Below are 21,768 nucleotides of genomic sequence, written 5' to 3' on the forward strand. Positions count from 1 at the left end.
TGGAATAGAAGCTTAACCTGTTTCACACAAGTTACTTTGCAGCCATTACAATGGCTCAGTCATTAAAAACAACCACACTTAATTTCCTTCTGTTTTTATTTGACTACTACTTCACTTTTGGTTTACATCAGATAACTGATAATATAACTGAATAATATAACTGATACAAAAATATTTTTAGACCAAAGCTTTGCAGTTAGGCACAAGTTTCCTTATATTTAGTCCACAACAAGCACCCAGCTGTGGAGGGACCCTTACTGTACTGAGGTAAGGGCCAGTCCTGGGGGAAGGTTGACTATGACCAGAATATCGCTACCTCAAAACCAAACCAAACACACAGGATAATCCCTAACATCATAATAAACTGCACTCGGGATGCACTGTGCGAGCTGTTCTATTTTGTCTTCCATTCAGGGTTAAAAAAAAAAAGTTTGAATGTTTTTTTCAGTCATTAGTGCAAATGAGTATTGCCTTCTGCAGGACATCAGCCAATGACTTAACATCTATTATTGATTGTGCCTGCTCATGGTCAAAAATCTTCGTTGTCATCTTCATCTTCCCACTGAGCTGCTTGTCTAGCACGCAGAGCGAGCGCCATGGCCTCGGACATGCCTGGCCAGCTGCTGGGCTGGGCTGGTTCGGAATCTGTTTTGCACAAAGGAGGTAATGTTAACTGTGCTGCTGTCAGTATAAGAACCACCCCCGTTAAAAAGCCCTGCGCTATTTAAGCATCTCATCTGTCAAGTGATGTTACATGTTTGTGTAAATCAGGAATAGTTCAAGCTACTGCACAAGTTTCCATAGCTTTTTTTATTCCAGACATACAATGTCCTAGGGACCCTACATCATTAATAACCTCTCCTGAGGTTCACATCAAGATGTGAAGTATGTCTCTAATATGATGTAATATTCTTGCCTGTGGCTGCTCCTGGAAGACAAAGTGGCTCATTTACCCAAAGAAATTCAACTCTCTGGTACACAGAAGCTTCTGATGAGTCTTCAGAAGTCACCACCAACATCGCAACAAGCTACCAACAAGCAGGTCCTATAGAAAACGTTTATTCCAGAAACCCAGGTTTTTATGTTTTCTCTTTATATAAGATACTAAATGTCTGTCTCTTACACCAAGCTGTTATATGCTGTGTCTGTACTACAGCAAACATTTTTACTGAGCCGAGCTTCTGAGAGTTGGTCTCTGTGTTAAGCACTTGTTGCTTACCTAGTGGGCAGCCAGTTCCTGTCCCCCTCAGGATCCCAGCAGAACAGGGATACTGAAAACAAAATTCACAGGTAGGTTTAGGTCCATGTTTCCCTTGTACCTGTTACCTTGTGTTTGAAAAGATGGCAGTTACCTGTAACAAAACTATACTCCCCAGATCTCAAGCTGGTCTGTGACCATGTGTATTCCAACAGCTATTCTGATTACATCTTTGTACCTGTTCAGATCAATCTTTACAATTATTTCTATACATACAGGATGTCGCCTTTGTTCAATGTACACCCATTGCCTATATCATGCCCCAGGCTCTACATAGGGAAATCTAGCAGAGACTTTCTTCTTTTGACCATCTCACCTCACTTTGGTTTCTGTCAAATACCCTTCCTGGGTAGCCTGGCACTTGCTGGGCAGGTTCCCTGGAGGGGTGGTATGAAGAAGAGCTTCTCTGAAAGACAGAATATTTGGCATTAACAGTACTACATTCTGGCTTCCAGTCACAACTTCATGGTCAGTGCTCACACCCAAGGCTATTACCCTGGTTTTGGGGAGATGGCTCTTCTACTAGATCCACAAGGAGATTATTCTGGCATCTCCTTTTGAGACTTGACCTTAACAACTACAAGAATATCCACATTTTGTAGGCTATCAAACCTCACCTCAGGAGTCCCACTCGTGACCCTGGACATGGCCACAGGGTTGTCTAGTGTTTGAAAATCCCCAGCATGCAGAAAATGCCCATTCACTTTAAGCTCCCCTCTCTACAGCCAATATTTATTTTCATTTATCACATATATATTTATATTTACCAAAATATGAATTATTATCAATATTTATTTATATTTATTTATATTATCACATTAATGATGGCCAGTCATACAGGGGTATTTGGTTTTTGATGGCTCAGCAGGCAGGACTGAGTTGAAAAAGAAATTTAAGTTTAAGAAAGACATTAGATGTTCATTTTGATGTTGTATGGGATTTAAAATGGGGTTAGATCAAAGCACTCAGCTTTATCTCAGCTGAAAAGATTGGTGGGGGCTATTGGGGAGGCACAAACCATAAATGCCCCCAAGGAAATCCAGAGTCAGGGGAGGGCAGCCTCCTTCTTAGTCTAGGCAAAGTTCAAGTGTGGCTGAACCCTTTAGTGAACATCACTGCACACCTAGATTAGGAATGTTTTCTTGCAGTTTCATAATCATAAATAATGTCTAGTGAGGGTAAGGACTTTTCTACATCTTTCCCAGGTTAAATTCCAGTCTGGGACAAATAGTTTGGGAACTTCCATGGTATCCTTTTGCTGTCTGGAGTTAACTAGTAATCGATCAAGTTAGGTGAAATTTTAAATACAGACATACCCCAAAATGGCAGCCTATTTGCAAGGCTAGAGGAACCCCATGAAATTGTACCAAGCACATAACTGAAACAGCAGTATCTGAACTATCGAACTGACCTGCTGGTCTTGTCCTCTTGGTGCAGATGGGTTTTGTTTTGCCCTTTGCAGTGCCCATAGTTTTTCAAGTAAAAACATTTTATCTTTTCCTTCCTGTGGTCAAGACACATTTGATCATTGCCTGGAACAGACTAATCATTCCTGAGAGGCTCAAGGCCTGTCAGTAAGCATTGACCAGAATAATCATTAACATTCCTTTAATTCTGATATAATCTGTCTACAGAGGGAGCTGCAGCAGCACAGCTCAAAGGTAAGATTATTTTGCAACAACTCCACTTGTGAATTAAGCTTACCCACAATTCAAATGGGGGAGGGCTCCCATCCTCCCTTGAATTGTCCTAGGAAAAGCATATTACAGCTCCACAATAGCAGGATGAGACAATCAATAAGGAAGCCAAATTTAAAAAAAGATAAAGCTGAAAGTCGAACTTACATTAATAATTTGCTTATGTAAGAGTTTGGTCACGGTCTTTCTTCCTTCTACTATTTGCCAGTAAAGATAAGTAATCATTCTAAACAAACAAACAAACAAAAAGTCCAACATATGAGCACTCATACCCGTGAGTATTTCCTCCTAGGCATTGCCTAAACAGAAAGTTATCCTCTTTATTTTATCCATTAGAAGATATATACACACACATCTATACATATATATACACATGCACACATACATATAAAAAAATTTATGTATACAATTACACAAGGAATGGTAAACAGGCAATGGCTCAAGACATTCTCTTGGAAAAGACCCGAAGACTTACAGACTTGTATTCAAGATGAGAGGTACAATTAAAGTAAGCCAACACAAGGTGCATTTCAGATAACAAATAGGACCCTAAAGCTCTTATCCAACTTTGTGCCATTTGCTTAGACATGTGCCTGGACCTGCAGTGACATCACGGAACACTGCTTCCAGGGCAATCCTGGTCCCACTAGAATGAGTGGGATCTTGCTTTATCCCAACAGGTTTGGGCTCTTAGGTGTGCATGGCCCATGCTAGCAGTATCAAGCAGCACAGCTACAACATCAAACCCTACCAGTGGGAACACAGTTTAATATGCATGTACTAGTTTTGACAAAATAATTTACTTCAGCCAAGGGGACAGTATGTGAACTTACCAAGAGTAGCTGGAAGCAGACTGCAACCTATTTACTAGCATTTCCCCATATGTTGTGCTCACTGTACCACGCTGCTTGTGCCCTACAGCACCCTTCCACCACCGCGGTGTCCCTGTGGTAGTTCAGCTATTCTGTACATGGTATCATCTCCTCTAAGGACTCAACTGATGAGAAATGGTCAGAAAAGACAAAGCAACCACCTCCCAAACTTCTGCTTTTTATGTTGCTCAGGGTCCTAGTATACATCTGGCCTGTATTTGCCTGTGCTTGTGAAAGCTTGCTCTTCCCCTACTGATTTATTCACCTCAGGGGAAGAAAAAAGGAAAAAAAGAGGTGAGGGAAAAAAAGAAGACGAAAAAAAAAGATAAGAAAAAGGAAAAAAAAAGAAAAAGAAAAAACCCCACCTGCCCAAAAAAAGAAACAAAAGAAGAAAAAGAAAAAAAGAAAAGAGAAAAAGAAAAAAGAAGAAAAAAAGAAAGAGGAAAAAAAAAAAAAGAAAAGAAATCTACCCTGCCAACTGTATGCAGCATGTTCCCTTTTGGTGATGTTCCTAAAGCTAAGTGTGCCAGAGGTAATAAGATCTGGAGCCCAGGCAGCAGTAAACTAGAAATATTCAATTAAAAGCAGTGTATCCTAGGGTCAACATGAAGCTGGTTTGTAAAGAGCTTTGGCATTCTAACACAAAAGGAATAGGTTTTATAAGTTCTTTGTGTACTTGAAATACATGAATTTCCAATATATTAACCATTTCTGATGATTTAAAAAGCACTTTGCAATTTTTATTTTTATGAAGAAAGGCTATGTCATAGCCAGTTTTTTCTACTTCAGGTCCTTTTCTAGTGCTTTTCATTAGAAGGTACTTACAGGACAAGAACGGAGAGGATGAAGAAGAAAAGTTCACTTGTAATTAAGTTATGGTAGATCCACACTACCCATTTTGAGGCAGTATAATTTTCCAGTATTTCTATCCACTCAGAGACTGCAGCATAGATAGAAGACAAACCTCTGAAAGGACCACATTGTTCGGAAGGTTTTAACCTGAAAGTGTGAGAAAACAGCTACTGAAAGCTTCATGTATTAACTAGTGATTTAGTTAATACCGTGATTTTGTACATCAAGACGCTCATTAGTTTGCTATAGCCCTCTGCTCTCTTCGGACCCTCGGGGAACTTCATGATCTATGTTTCATTTTTAACTTGGGTCACTCTCCAGCCACTAAAATGCACACCCCAGACTACGCAGTGAGAGATAAGAGACCCCGCTGCAACGGCTCGGTACCAAGCCCTGTAAAGGAGATCTTAAATGTAACAAGTCAATCACAGCAGCACAAGCTACAACAAATTGAAAATCTGGATTTTCAAAGTTTCACAACAGGTGAAAAGGGAACCATCATTTCACCTTGCCTTCGAGGATGTGAGTCATCACGGATTTTCAGTAACAGGATGTGGTGTAGTAAGGCAGCCCGTAGCAAGAATTAACAGTTTTGGGTAGACTGAAGTAGGAAAGTCTTTGCTTTGAAATTGAACCACGCCAGACAGTCTGAAATTCCCACTTGCCATCTGGAAATGTTTGCTCTGAAATATTTCATCCCACCTGGTTTCATGTGTAGCCACCTGTCCTACTAAATATTGAAATCATGTGGCTGAGAATTGCCAAGAAAAAGAAAAGGGGTATTCATGCTGCCCTCCTTACTGTGACCAGAGTAACATGCACATGAAGAAAGCAGCTTTAAAATACTGGTAATAACCAAGATGCATTACTGCAGAGGTCAGCCCTCCCTGCAAGAAGAGCCTTTGAAGTCTGTAAATAATCCAGAAGTTGACCTTAGTTGAGTTTTTCCAGGTGTTTCTTCACTGCAGACCCAGTATGGCCTATAACACAAATAAGTCCAGGAACTAGGACTAGGTCGTAGAAACTTCTAAGGAGAGGGAAAAGCCAAATTTGCTGTGACATTTAAATAGGAACCCAAAACTTCAATCCAGTTTTGTTTCTCCTCCCACTTTCTTATGGGAGGAGATTTTTATGGGACAAGTTACTGCATTAACCACATTCTTGCAAACTCACTGATCATACCTTGTTTTCAGAATACAGAATATCTCATGAACATCTGAAACCTTCCATTAGCAGTTAATATAACTTTTTATAGAAAAATGCAGATTCCTCTGCCTGGTATCAGGTCACACAGCATAAGATAGTAGGCTCGAATGGCAGTGATCTTCCATACCTCCAGACAGTGACTCCAATGACAGACAGGACTCCAAGGAAGGAAGGGAAAAACAGCAGGAACATGAAGGATGTCGTCATTTGAGCAGTCCTCCAGACTTTGCGAGGGGGTTGGCAATTCATCATCAGACTCACCTTTAAAGAGACGAAGGTACACTGACTCTTGGAACGGTGTTACCTGCCACTTCAACTCGGTTTAAGTCAATCTCACTGAAATTGGTGGCGGCAATTGCTGGAATACCATCTATCAAAAGTTTCCAACAACTTCTTTTATATGAATTTGATAGATATACTGTAGTTTTAGAAAAATTCCAGAATATAGACTTTAAATAGCAAGCAGCAAAATGAGGTTCTGACGGGTTCTTCAGGATGCTGTTGGGTAGGGTTTGCCTTCGCACCATACACAAACCCACATTCAGGGAAGTTTGAATCAATCTTTCTAGCTACAGCTTTGCTGTTCTACATTCAACACTACGAATGGTTCAATGACCCAACAAACAATGTATCATCTAGTCATACTACTGAGAGAAAGAATTCTGAAAAGAAGAAATTTCCACCATGATCTTTAGCTGAATCACCCTGCTTACACTTAGATAACTTGGGCGGCGGCGTTGCTGAGGAATAAACAGGAAGCCAAGGTCACAGCCACAGGCTGAGTGTCTGTACTGACATATGCACTTGTACACCGTTAATTCCCCAGCCTTTAATTTTACTACTTTATTCTCTCCCCTCTCTAACTGTTAACTTCTCCTAACCTTTCCACACTTTTCTCCCCTCTCAAGTTTCACAGGTTTGTAATTCAAGGGTGTGCATCTAAATTGCGTTCCTGTAAAGCCCCCCCCCCAAACCCAATCAACCAAACTGCTCCCCAAATGCCTGACCCTACAGCCTCCAGACAAAACCAGCCCTTTAACCCATTAAATTCTGCCCAGATTTCAAACAGTGCAAGTATATGATGAATATGTGTAAAGCTTGTTACCTTTTTCACATAAAATACAATAGAAAATGATATCATCTGGATACCAGGCAGCAGAGGTGAGAAGAGGATACCAATCCTACAAGAAAGGATTTATAAGAGAAAAGTTAAATCTTCAGTATTCACCACACAGCTCCCAGTGAACTGAAAGCAGAAAATATCACACTAACTTCACATACAGTTAGTGTGTGGTTATTTGGAAATGTAATTATATTAACATTGATCCTGTAACAGTAATTCAACTTTTAAAAATATACAACTTCAAACATATATATCTATGTACACATCAGCAAAACTCTCTTATAATTGGAGTAACATACTCATCCTTAGAAATAAGGCATCTTTTCCGGGGTTTAATACTGAGACTATTTCAAAAGGAACACCATTCCAGTGGGGAAGTAAACAAAACTCTAGGATGTTCCTTTTACAGGTTTCTCCCAGACCAGGTGGCCACAGGGTAAACTACCAGCTAAAGTGACTGTTATTACCTGCATAATTATAAAGAAAACTGGCAAGTCACAATCCTTACAAAGGTACTTAATACATCACCTCTCTCAGGCATTTATTCTGTTCTTTCCCCCATGATCAGAAGCGCCCAGAAATGTCAGAATAAGAATGTTCCATGGTATTTCTAAGTGCAAATGAAGTTTTGGCCATAAATGTAACACTTACCAGGTCAAAGTCTGAGCATAAATCAAATCTAAAACATTTCGTCCAATATCAAATTCGGGAAGCCCCAGGTTCACACAGACTGTAGTTCCAACAATTCTGGGGGGGAAAAAAAAACCCAAACCATAGCACAATAGCATTTGCCAAATGACAAAACCCTTTGTAGAAATCTCTACAAATGACCTCCTGAATACAGGCTTCAATGACAAATTATTTAGGTGCTGACCACGTGTCATGCAAAGCAGCTACATCTCATTGATTAGACAGCACATCAAAAATGAAACAGGATTTGGCAAAAGCAGATTGCCATAACACACAGCAGGGTTGAAATAAGACCTCAGATATTTTTCATGCAATTCAAGAAAAAAAAAAAAGGGGGGGGAAAAAAAGGATTTGTAACTATATCAGAAAAATACGCTTATGCTTAAACAGTTGGAATGGCAAGTTGCCCTAGTACAAAAACTGTAACAGCTTTTCAGTTCCTGAGTCCTGAGAATTTTCAGCCTCAATCAAAAAAACAGATCATGTAGACTGATACTCTTGATATATCCTAAAGCACATCCTACTTCAAACTAACTGATGTTGCAAGTAGCTGAGACATACACAGGTAAGCAAGTACTCAGAGGATTCCTACTGGGGCCCAACAATCCCTTTTTATCCCCTCATTTTTTCTGAGCTGGGGAGATTCAGTTTCTGCTTGTTGCAGCAAGAACAATAAAGATTTTGGTAACTCTCCCATCTTGCCTGGAATACAGGTCTTGGTACCACCTTATCAGCTGCATCATCAACAATGTTTCAGGGCTGGGCTTTCAGGGGGGTACTTTGAATACATACAAATAAATACGAGCAATTGTACTTTTAATCTTTCATGGCTGTAACTCTGGTGCTTTGGTACAGCTTAGTGGAGGACATTCACCACAGCTGACACTGCAGTTTTGGTACTGTGACCTTTTGCTGGGAGGTGGTTTCCTATCTGAACAGAAAACAAGAACAGGAGGAGGGTTAAAGTACACTTGCAAGAGCTGTGGAGGAAAAGTCTTCAAGGGCTTCTCAGTGTTGTTTTGTGTTAATTTAACATAAAGTTAACGAAGTCCTACCTTGTAAACCAGTCTTTCACATCACGTGCAAAGGGCAAACAATGGATCTCCCACACAAGTATGGCCAGGAAGCCTAAATGTTCTGTAGAGCTGGCAAGCACTTAAATAGTCTACTACCTTAAGTCATAAACATTTGGCAATAGGAAGGTACACACAGCAGATGTCAGAAGTAAAAGAATTTTGCTTACATGCTTAGCTGCATTCACGTTCAGCTAAAAATACTTTCTCACCATGTCGCAGAACTCTACACTTGAGAGTCATAGTACAGCCTTAATAAGGCTGATTAAAATAAGATTTTAAACTTGTGTGTGCTCTGTAGAGTGGCATAACTAAAAGGAAAAAAATTACAGGGGGACATACCAAGGAAAGCCAGCAGTGTGCCTGTGCATGTGCAGAAAAGCAAGGTTTTCTGCTTGAGACACTTGGCCCTTTGTCACTCCATTCAGGAGATCTGTGGCAGTACAATGTGGCTTCCTCCCTGCCTGTGTTTCCATCTCCAAAAGAAAAAAGGACACATTGGGAGAGCAGAACGGTACACACTCTGACCTCCTCCTAAGAAGGAGCTGCAATATAGACAAGGCGTGTACCCAGAGAGTATGGCTGGTAGAGACAACCAAGGAAGCTTCAGTGGTGCTACAACCAGGCTTCTGTTGGACTTCTGTTCTCACACTGGAAAAAAAAGACCATGTCTTTGGTGTCTTTGGTTAAAGGACAAAAACAAGATTAGAAAAGTAGTACTCACCTTTGTAAAAACTCTCCACAGAAAGAGCCAAGCAAACAAAATATGAAGTCAACTAGAACAAGACGATAGATATCCTGGCCAACCAGAGTTTCCCAGCACTTCATGAAGTAGAAGGAAAAAAAAAAGCATATTGAAGTCAAAAGTCATGTGATTCTAACATTGTTCCCAAATGCCTGGGCATCTGAAACTTGAGCTACGGATCAAAGATTTGCTAACAGCCCGACTAATCATAGTCGACTTCTCATTGAACAATGCAGCAAACCAGCGGAGGCTCGAGTTGGGTGATTCATTTTTTCTTACAGTTCATTTCTCTAAAGATGCTAATCAAAAAATGTTGGAGTGGCAAATTCAGCTTTCCAAGATACTACATGTACTTCTCTTTGCTGGAACAAGCCTCTTGTCAAAGTGGTTCCTAATCTGGCATTGTAAGTCAAAGATTTGTATTTCTGAAAATTTACCTGTGACTCTGATGCAGCCACAATGTTAAGCCAATAGTAGCACAGTATTCCAACAATTGATATTTTCAGGACGATATTTCTAAAAAGAAAAAAGTAACAGTAACTGCACTGACAGTTGGTCCATAAGCTCACTGAAGGGAATGATGGCAGGATGACCGTTGGTTACGCTTTATTACCTCCTCTTACAATAACAATAGCACTGCAGAGTGCCAGGACTAACAGGAGCTCTCCTCGGAGCTTAGGTGCAGCGTTATTCCATTGTCCTGGCAGAAGGGGAGCTGGGCATGACAACCTTGGCACAAGCCTCTGCTAAACAGGCTGCTGGCTGGGTATGTGGGCTCCACAGGGGAGGAAGGTCTGAGGGGCACCAGAGGTTACGTGGTGTTAATTCCAGGCATCTGTATTTAAGACCTCCTCACTCCTCTCTCTGCTTCCTCTCCCTGCGGGCCCAACAGCCCAGGGGCCATCTAGGGAAGCTACAAACAAAACAAAGCCCAGTGTCACACTGTGCCTAACTGAGAGGGAAACCATACCCTGTCCTCATGCAGAGATGTAACACTCCAGAAGGCTCACAGAAGACAAATAAACATGGAGGGAAGAGCATACAAAAGCCTTTGGAGAAGATGAATTCTCCTCCATAGCTCCCTACTGCCCACCACACCACCTAGACACAGCTTGCTGTCAAAATGAAGAGTCAGACAACTTCAGGCAAAAGGCACTAAGAGGTGCTAGTATCAAATACCTGGTAATAGTGACATATATCTGGTGTCCAGGACTCTGAAATCTCTCCAGGTGTCCAAGCCACGAGTAGAAGAATGGGATGAATGCGTTGAGGAGAGATACGACAACAGGTAGCACCAACATGGCAGCTTGGCTCTCTAGGTCATTTTTATGCCCTTTCACAAACAGCTTAGAGAGGAAAAACAAAAAGAAAACCCTAAAACAACCAAATAACCCCAACTTAGAGCCTTAGCCAAAATGCTGCCTCAAGTTGCGTCCACAGGGAAGACACCTGGCACACCTCCCTGTATGTTCTCAGGTTAGAGACTATCAAGTTTTATGGGCCCACGTCCAGCAGCACAGTGACCCTCTCCCCTTCCCCCACGCTACATGGGACCAAGGGTAGGAGCCCCCACTTAAATGCAGCTCCTTGGCAAAGGAGAGGCTCCAGCTTTGGAGCCTCCAGCCTTGCTGAGGCTTTTTCTTTCAAGGTCACCAGCTGCACTATCCCTAAGCTAGCCATAAGCCCAGGCAAGCAGCCGCTGGGGTGAGAAGGGAGATCTGCTCAGATCCCTCAGGTCCTATGCTGTGGTCCCCATTGGTGCTAGTCTTTGCAAACCAGCTTTTTAGGTACAACTGAAGTTGTGTTTGCACTGGCAGAAACAACAGCTACACTTCCCTACGGTCCTAGTAGTGAACAGAACCCTGCTTGCACTCAGTGTAAGATACCCATGTGGAAAACCGTATCTCCAAAAACAGACTGCAAAATCTATCCTTACCTTTAGGTTATTAATGGAGAAGAAGTACACACCAGCACAAGCAGCTGCTGCCGTTCCCAGGGAAGCAACCCAAGCAACAAGATGAATAACAATACAAACAACTCTCTCTGTTACAGAAAAATTTAGAACTTCTCGGCTTACTTCAGCGAGGTCTTCCTGCAAGGAAACAATTCCTAATGAAGAATTCCTTAGTCAACAGCATAAAGCAAAACTTGTTTCAAGTAACTACTTGAAAGACTGAATGAAAGATTATTTCTCTAGAAGATGTAAATATCCTGGAGTAATATAGAGTAATATCCTGGGATCATTTACTGGACAACTTTGTGTTCCTGTCCTAAAAGTCTTACCTCTTGACAGTCACACTGTATTTCACAGATAATATTACAAGCCTGCCTTTTTTTTACAAAATGGTTAAATAGCAGTAAGGAAAAAAAATAAATATTCTGTTTGGCAAATACCTAATAGTCATAGAGATTCAGAAGCATACAAGTATTTATGTGTAGCTTAAAGAGAAAATAAAAACAAGTAGCTAAGCCAACTCCAGGAGTTCAAACCAAATGAAACTTAACACTCAGGAAGACTTAGGCCTATTAGGAACCGGACTAACATGCTTGAGTCACTCTGCCAGAGACTTGTATGTGCATACACAAATTTGACTCATGCATGCTAGTTTTGTACCTTTCTACCTTTTTGTACCTCCTGTGTTTCGTACCTTTATTTGTGTGCTGAGATTTTTTTGTTTCAGCTTCACCGCTTTTTCGTTAGTTATATTGAAGTCCCAAGCGCAGAGAAGTTTGCTGGCATTTCCAGAGTATGTCTGAGGATTAATGAAGTTCCTGCAGAAGGATTTTGCCATGCTGCAATGAAAATTAAATTTCTGAGATGTGTAATGGGGAAATACATCAAGTCTGTACAGTAGGGCAAGAAGGGATATTTGTCAGGTTTTTCATCCTGTCCCAAGGCTACTGCACCTATGTCAGAGCATGTCACATAAGAAAACATGGAAAATAAACTTTTATGTAAGAAACAACTCTCACATTTCTTTCTCCTAGTTGTTGTTGCCAATCTTTACCTCTGGAAGGCCACATCAATACCAGAAGACATTAGGAGCAACAGCTTACAAAAGGGGGATCATGATATTCATTGGTTTGAACTGGGATTCCCTGCATGTCCCTTACTATTTTGCAGTTATTCTTCATTTGTCTAATAAAGATTTGATTTCTGGAGACTGTCTTTTGAGCAGAAACTTCTACTTAAACTCTAGACCTGGAAATAAGGACTTACATACTCAGATAATTACTACTGCGAACCATCGACGGTGTGAGGTGTTTCTGGTGGGATTCCTCCCCGCGACAATGTAAGTGAAATAAGATTATATAGTTAGTTTACCTGAACAACAAGATGAGAAAACAGATGACAAAATATATTCCAACAGTGAAAATATAGGCCAGCTGCATGTTGTAAGACAGACCATTCCCTATTTTACTGATTGTAGCATTGGTGTAAAAGCCATAGTAGAGTACTGTTTGTTGAAAATAACCCTGAAAAGATACGGACATAATTCAGAATGTTTGCTATCATCTGCATTTGGTGGGAATTATCATCATCCAAAGCTCAGCGGTGGCGGTGGGAGCTGTCCCATTCCCTACTGTGAAATCACAGGTGTGATTAAATTTTTAAATATCAGGCCCTTTTTTTTTTTTCCTATTAGCTAAAATCTAAATTTATAAAATATATAAATTACTTGTATCCTTCAGATTCATGTGGGATGGTCGTGAGCATTCAACAACTTTTCAGGATTTGGTCTTTTCTGAAAATTCCTGAAGAGGGAAAAGTTTAATTGCTTCTTTTTTAGGAGCAAGGTTCCGTACTGACAAATTGTATCAACTATGAAGGAACCAGGAAGGAAACATGTGACATTCAACACTAGTTACTACCTTGTAGCTGAACTCCTGCAATGGTGACTGTACTTCGCAGTTAAACAGCATTACTACAAAACACAGATAACACTTCAAAAGCTATTTGAGAAGGAAAAGGATGATACTTTTCCTTTTTAAAAAGATCTCTTCTCAACTAAGCATTAGTAAGAGCAGTCTCTTGTTCATAAACTAGAGAAATCCTTTAACAACAATAAGATTGGTGCATTTTTTACTGCAAAGGCAGAAGAAAAAAAAAAGACTAAGTTGTCTTCTCAGATCACTTAGTTGATTGGTACTCATCAAGTTAGAGCAGTGCAAAATCTTCCTTTAAAAACAGCCTGGGACTTTATTCCCCGAATGTGAAAATCCTCACACAATTAAAAGATCCTCCCGTTTCCAGGTCCCAGTGAGTTCAGCTGGTTGCCACAGAAAGGTCTGTGGGGTCCTTGGAAGAATAAAGCTTTGGAAACGAGCAAAATTCACAGGATCACATATAGAAGTCTGCACTGTATTTTCAGAGGAAAATTAGCATGGGAAAAATGTACTGCTGAAGACTATTGTAGCTATCTCTGGAAGGCCTCGCTTCCTTTGTGTCTCTTTCTGAAAGTGATGAAAGTCTTGAAATATTGCTGAACACAGCAATCATTTGCAGCGAGACAAAGACATCAGAATGAGTTCCATTCATCTCACTCTGAATCAATGTTTGTTGCAGCTTCTTTTTCAAATATGTACTAAATATTGTTTCTAGTCATGTAAAATTCTAACTCCACTTCTTAATAAGAAATACTAAGTTTTTTACATTATCGTGAGTTTTTTAAGTAGATTCGTTGCACATAGCACTAACACGAATCTGTTGTTGGATACTTACAGCTCCAGTGAACAGCTCCAGACCCGTGAATGAAAGGTTATTTGTTTCTGCTGCAACAAACTGAGGGATTGTGATGAAACTGAAGTTTATGAGGAATGAGAAGATGTTGAAAGTTAGCAGCCACTTCAAGAAAATAAAATAAGAAAGAACACTTGTTCCAAACTCAGCACCAATAATCTTCAGAGTCTTGTGCCACAACTGCAGTAGGTGAAAATATTCTGACAAGCTCTTTCCAAAGCGCCGAAATGACTGAAGTGCAAAAGAGGAGAGAAATGAATTTCAGCAAGCAGTCTTAAAGAGGACTCAAATTCTCACAATAAAGCCTCACACTTTTACAGTTCCATTTTGATAAGAACACATTTCCCCCACTACATGCACCATAAGATGCTTAACTGGTGTTCCTAAGTGCTACCATAATGTAAGTCATTATTAACAAACACTGCAGCAATTAATTGGTTCTTTGGTAAGTAACATAAAGCAAGATACCAGATACCTTGGGAGGCAGTGATAACACTGCAGCTGAAGTGGCTTACTCTGTTGTGACTGACAGAAGTTTCTGTCACTTACCACTACTGCTCCTTGCAGACACTGTGTACAACAGGAAAGTTGAGTACTGCGGTGCCTTGATTTTTTTGTTATTTCTTTCAGAACTTTATTCCTGTGGAAAAGCAGGGCAGGGAGTGACAAGCATTGTAGTATGAGTTGTAATTAAAACCAGAAGCCAAAGAAGCTGCTGCAAATACAGTTTCACACATGCACATGAACAGGGTTAGTAAAACATGAAGATGTTCTGCTGGTTCTTTTTCTATTAGCTGATACCATGGCTCTTGTCCATGCTGTGACAGCATGTTCTAACCCCTCCACTAACTCACTCTGAGAATAAAATTCAAATATATTCTGTGAGGAGACAACAGGATGGTTGAGACCATGTGATCTCTTCTCCATTTTCAATGGCAAACATCCAAGTTTCCTTTGAAAAGAAATCACAAGTCATCTCTCACAATCAAATCTTAAGGCCTTGATATTCTGTTTTATATTACCATGACAGATTCTTCTCATCCAGAGAAAGGACAATGAACCATCTTTAAATTATTTTCCCTTGCAAGATGTTAACTTTTTAAAAATGCATTAAAAAGTACTCTCAGTTCTTTCAAAGTGACAAACCAAAGCTGAGCAGATTCCAAACACCCATACTTCATAGCTTGTAAAACTAAACAGATAAACTTTTATTTTTACCTGGTCTCTCTCTTTTTTTTCATGGTCTCTGGCATCTTCTGGATTGCTTTAATCCTTTCACTGGTGGACATACTTGCAAGATTTCCAACTAACTTTTCCTCTGCATAAAACCCATGAAAAATCCAAATTTTGTGATAATAACACAGTAATTTTTATACAAAATCTGAAATGGATATAACAACATTCCCCATTTTCACTGCTATCAAGGTTTGGCAAGTTCTGAGACATAATAATACTCCCCAGAATATCCTCAGCTCCACCAATACTCTAATACATATGTAAGTAATTGGTACAATACTGGATGTTAGAAAATAAATATCACTAGTCTGATGCTTGTTTGATGTTAATACAAAGAGCTGCAATATAAAGGAAAACAAAATACTGGCAAACTCCAAGATTCTGGTCCATTGCTTGATCACTGTTTGATAGATACATTTCTATGATTCTACATATTGAAAGCTAAACTTTTGTTTTCTTTATTCTATAATTTTAGTTGATATTAGTGCCCAAACCTAGCACCACTTATGAAACAGACAGAACTGTATTACTTGACAATCGAGCTGTTTTTGCATAGTTGGAATTTGATGCTAATTCCAGATACAGTGGCTGAAAACAATCTGTTAGCTGGTCAAACAAACTCTAATAAAGAGTTTAGCTTTTCTTCCTACAATTTAACACATAGTCACACTGCACTGTGCTTCATTTATCATGGGATTTTAGTGTGCTAGTAGAATATAAAAGAGTAATCACTAGTATTAACACAAAACCAAGTTTTTCCTATAAACACAGAAAGACTGTACATGCAATTCTGGTGATAAACCAAGAATATCAACCACACCATCCTTGTGCAAGATGCTATTTAACATCGAACCACTTATCTAAACTCCTACCTTCTTTGCATACTGGATCTGTTTCAAACAGGCTGGAAGAAGTCATGAAGATCTCATCAGGTGGTCTTCTGTTGCGTCTCCGAATAAAGCTATCTAAACAACATACACTGTTTAGTAAGCCCAGATACCCCTGACAAATCGACTTAAGAAATTCAAATTTCACTTTCACAGAAAGAACTTAAAGGTATACCCTTCAATCTCACTACCTACATGCAAACATATGCTGCCCCACTCACTTCTTTCCTGGTCATGCTTGATGACTGTATGTAATTTTTCAGATACATGCTGGAAAAGAGGCACTGAGCCCAGTCTTCAGCTGCCATGGAAAACTGTCATCCAACCCATTCATGAATGTGCACATTGATTATTCAAGACTTTCTTCCTAGAAGACAGGTCCTCTCTTTAAAAAACGTTCCACTGACTTCAGAGGGATTGCTTTAGAATCACACACAACCATGCTGAAGAAGTTATATGTACCAGACTCACATTTCCCTGTGGCCAAAATGCAAGTGTTTTCTCAACATTCTTTCATCCAATTATTCAAACAGGAGTGACTATATTCCTTAAATGCATCTGTCTTCCACCTATGAAGCAGATGAGTTTAGCCATAGCTTTCCTTGCCCTGCCTTCCCAGTAAGCTAATGGCCAGTTTGTGCAATGTAACATCCCCTTTCTGAGCTCGACCCTCTGGTATGGAAGGCCCCAACTGACCGATGTGCCTGTTAGTTAATACACATGTTGCAGGCTCCTTCACTATTTACTATTTAGATCTAATGGTCTCCTGATGTTAGTGTCATTTCCACTTTGAGACAACTTCCTTTATAGCAATTAAAAGGAATCAGAAAAAGCATCTGTGCCTCCTTGTGAAGATACTTCTCGAACTGTCAGCACCCAGACATTTATCCTCTAGTTGATTGTGTTGGAAATGCACTCTCTCCTTCCTATCAGGTATTAAAAGACATGCATGATAGATAATGTTTGAAAATATCCTATTTCTGTGGTCACTCACAGAGTGAGGCATTTCCAGATACCAATAAAATTGTTGCTTTTGCCAAATCCGATCTTAGTTTAAAGATCATGTTCTTAAAGATGAAAAAGAGAAAAATAACCAAGAACCCCTCATTTTGAGGGAACAGAGAGATGGTTCTTTCAATGTATCTAGGTACCAATTCCAGAAAAGAACACCTAATTACATTCCAGAAGCAGCAGACAGGAACCAAACCGACTGTAACAGAAAAATGACACAATACAGAAAAAACAATTCCTACCCAGAATATGAACAATAAACTACTATGCTAGCCTAAAACAGAACCCAGATTATACTATTCCAGACATCTTATACTTTAATGAATATAAATCTCTAGTTACTATTATAGTCTAGAATTTACACAGAGGCACCACAGTGAAAAATTCACCGAAGAAAGTCTCAAAAATGCATCCTAGTCTCCCCTTACTTCTTCTTACAATGAGTCTCTACAGATAACTGTGTAAGTTTGTTTTATGTTGACCCACTTATAGGGAGCTTGAGTTAAAATGGGTAGGCATTATAGCCTTCATTGCTCAAGAAACAAGGATCATCACCTTCAGAAGGATACTGAAAAATTTGGCTACAACGATGTAGGATTGTAAAAGAGAATTTATGTTTTATGATTCCTTTTACTATGTGAAGATCTTCATACCTGAACCAGACAGCTTTTAAGTATCTATTATTTAATGAGGACAAGACTGATGTTCCATACTCTGATGCACCACAGTCCTTATGTCTTACCTTCCGATACATTGGAAATTCTGTGGGAATAGGGGGGATCCAGCAGATGGAAGGTGGAAGGTGGGCTGTATGCCAGTTCTGGCTCAGGCTCAAAGGAAAGATTATCTGTTGAAGGGAATCAGAATTATACAGAAAGGTGTATACCGCTGTGGATTAATTACACAGAATATCAGCCCTATTGACCAAATACAATTATACTGCAAACACAGCAGTAGATCCTATTAACAAAACTCCTGTATCTCGCTCCAACGTACATCCTAGCATTTAACAACTTATGTAGGCCATACAAGTCAGTATCTGCTGATATATTAACACAATAGTCAGTCCATGGATCTGTTAATATAACATCTGAACTACTTCTAGGAAAAAAGCCAAAAACCCCCACTGCCACCAAGTACAAACATATACTGAGTTGAGCTTTCCAGAGCTGCAGGACTCTGTCAGGACAGAGTAAACCATTACTTGTTCCAAAGCTGCTCATATGAGAAATTACATACCCGTGGAATTTCCATATGGACTTCTGCTTAGGACATTAACTCTTGGTAAACCTTCATTGTATTCAGAGCTATGTCTCATGGAGGTCATTGGTATGGCCAGAGCGTAATTCTGTCCTCTTCCACTGTGTTCTCCGTAGGAACCATGCAGTGAATAATCATAAGGGCTTTGGTGAGAGAACAGATTCTTCTGAGAATTCCTCCTGTGTGAGAAACAAAAAGGAAAACCTTGAATGCCACAAAAACTCTCAATAGATATCCTTAATAAATTGTTACCTATTATCATGAAATTTGAGTACATTAGAAAACAAACTCTGATACCAAGAGGTATTTTGTATTTAGAACTCCAACACCAAAATTTTGATTTGGTCATCAACTGAAGTAGAAAGACTAAAACTTTTCTCCACCTGAAGTTAGCTTGGACTCTCCTTAAACAGGAATAACTGCTTGGAAAATGAGGACATCCAAAGTTATAGCTCATTGTGAAAATTACTGGAACTAAAAAATATCCATGACATTATGCCATAAATTCTAAAATACATTTAATTGATAACTCAATCTAATATGTAAAAAGCGAACATCATATTTCTCTTGAATACTGCCTTCCTGATAACAGCTTTAAAAAATTGTGCCAGAAAATGCAAGCAAAAAGGAGGGATTAAAAGAATTCCACAAATTAAAACTCGGGAGGAAAAGTTTCTCCTGGATATAAATAAAGAATTTAATTTCTTATGGCACAGTCACAACAGCAAAATTAAATGAAACTCACCTTCTATCAATTTCCAGTGTCTCTGAGAAGTGGTAGTCTGGATTTTCAAAGGCTTCATTGTAATGATAAGACATGACAAGTCTTTGGCTTGAGGAATGAAATCTTCCTTATTTTTGCCTCTACTGCTTCATTAATATGTTAATGGGAAGACCAATTACAGACCTAATTACAAAACAGATGCATTTACATACAAAGTGAAAAGAAAAGAACTTCATTTTAGCATCTTAGAAGATTTTGCATTTTAGCATCTTAGATTTTGCCACCCTGCTAACAAATAACATGAAACAATATAAATAGGAAATGGTTCCAGCTTAGTGCTATTTACCATCAGGAAATTAGGGTCCATCAGAAGTTGCAGGTAAAATGGGAATGAATATTTCTCTATAGTAAGTTCTCTGCAAAACTAAGGAACTGGAGTGCCACATGAAGTGTTCCCCAGCACTGATGATGAAGCCACATTTTAGACGTGTGTTGAAGCATTACAAAGAAGAAAATAAGTTATCTCTTTTCTCCTCATACAGGAAAAGCCAAATACATAAATTTTCTCCGAGTACTACATTTCCAAAACCAAAGAGGAGGTGAAGCGTGCCCACTTCCTTATTAGCTTAGAGACCCACTCTTAATGAGAACTCTTCTAATGACTTAATGTCTCAATCCTGTAAATAGGTTTGGTTTTAGCTTTATTTCTCACAGAGTGCGCCATTTTAGTCTTAAGCAAACAAGACTTGGTCAGAGTTTAACGAACAGGAGTCCACATAAATCAGTGAAAAGAGAACCTTTTATCAGAAAAACAGAATCCAATTTAAACAGGCAGTTCTTGCAATTATCAAAAGTCACACTCAAAATTAAAAAGGAAGCAATTTTGAGCATTTGTTCTTAAAGACACCATACCAGGTTTTATCAGCTGGCAAGCTATTCAACAACAGGGAAGAAAAAAAAAAACCACAATAAAGGACACATCTGGCAAAACCCATCAGATCCTGCTTTTATCTCAGCTCCATTCCTGGAAAAGCTGAGCTGAATCTCATTTAACGGTACAGTCTCAACCAACGTTTCTGTCTGCAGTGGTTTTTATTTGTGATATCCACTGCAGTAAAGGAAGTATCACATGAAGAAAAGTATCTTCAAAATGGATAACTGTACAGTGTCTAGTTTCTGAAGGCTTATCAAAAGCTTCTCATTTTGCCAAAAGCTCTTAAATTACTAGTGTCATTCACACACCTAAAGATCTTGGAAGACAGTCTAAAATCTTGCAGTGTGACATACAGTTGTAAAACACTGTCCAGGTTTTGCACACTGGCAAAGAGATCTGCACACAGGTGCATCACAGGTGGCTGATTGAATTCAAAGTCCTACATTTTAATCAGAATATTGTCTACACTTTCATTATAGCATGCTATGAGGCCCATGTCTTCAGCAAACATTGAGTAAAAAAGCATACCAGGCAATTTGAATATACGATACGTCACCATAGTGAATGGGATTACTGCCAACAAGAAAGTATAAACATAGTCTCCCTTAGGTGAAACTTGTCTTTTTTCAGGCAACAATTTCACACCTACAGAGACAGAATGAGATTCTCATGTATTCAGAAAAGTAATTAGCAGAGATTCCTCCCATTATCTCCAAAGAAAATCAATAAACACCCCAGGAATATAAGGTTCTTACATAAAAGTCAGGGGAAGTTTAAATCTCCTGAGAGGTAGGTTTTCTTTGGCAGGAACCACTTAGCTCCTGACAATCTTTTGATAACTAGCTTAGAATATATCTGAAGTTTTACACAAACTCTTCAGGAATTAGTATACTTTGTCCTTATATGCCCCTAAAATGCATGGAAACAATTCTTGAAAAAGATAATCACGGTCTTCTGCAAAGAGTTGCTTGGAAAACTAAATTTCCCTCTATAAAAGTGTCAAATTGTAATGAAAAACTAAAGAGGAAAAGATTACTTTCTCAGGGGAAGGAAATTCTCAGACAATTCCCTTTGAAGAGTGTGCAAAATTACATTTTCCCATTTTTTGACTGGTTTCCCAGGAACCAAGCTCAGCCATACAGAAAGCTGGGAAGCCTGCCAGCAAGGCAGCTGGAAAGCTGAGCACTGATCTAAACAGCTCATCAACTTGCCTAGTCTTCATTCAAATTGTAGAGAGAATAGATATTTTGATGGAACTGTATAGGTTGTGTAGAACCAGCATTACCCAGAAGCAAGCTGGTTCCTACCAGCATCAACCAGCTCTATCAACCAACTTGCTAAAGTGCAACCAACTAGAAGGAACACATCAGCCTGGCTAAAAAAAATACATTCAGTGCTTCTCTTACTCACTTTAAAGTCCTCTAGGCATATCCACAAAGGCTTGCTAAGACACTCAAAT

The 21,768-nt window shown here is 39.4% G+C and overlaps 1 protein-coding gene across 1 annotated transcript; it reads right to left on the bottom strand.

Annotated features, from left to right (window-relative positions):
• Nucleotides 1-529: 529 nt before the first annotated feature.
• Nucleotides 530-19,470, bottom strand: TMC5 (transmembrane channel like 5; the record flags this gene model as incomplete). The annotated part of the gene is made up of 21 exons (XM_082006772.1): nucleotides 530-645; nucleotides 1,580-1,664; nucleotides 2,670-2,762; nucleotides 3,103-3,181; nucleotides 4,653-4,826; nucleotides 6,013-6,146; nucleotides 6,991-7,066; nucleotides 7,660-7,755; nucleotides 9,496-9,593; nucleotides 9,954-10,032; nucleotides 10,696-10,862; nucleotides 11,453-11,608; nucleotides 12,165-12,309; nucleotides 12,842-12,993; nucleotides 14,240-14,488; nucleotides 14,807-14,897; nucleotides 15,476-15,575; nucleotides 16,366-16,458; nucleotides 18,134-18,238; nucleotides 18,631-18,830; nucleotides 19,397-19,470. The coding sequence occupies 21 exons, from the start codon at nucleotides 19,468-19,470 to the stop codon at nucleotides 530-532; spliced, it is 2,562 nt and encodes an 853-aa protein (XP_081862898.1).
• Nucleotides 19,471-21,768: the final 2,298 nt, after the last annotated feature.

This window comes from Phaethon aethereus (genome assembly GCF_964289735.1).
Source record: "Phaethon aethereus genome assembly, chromosome: 15".
NCBI lineage: Eukaryota > Metazoa > Chordata > Aves > Phaethontiformes > Phaethontidae > Phaethon > Phaethon aethereus.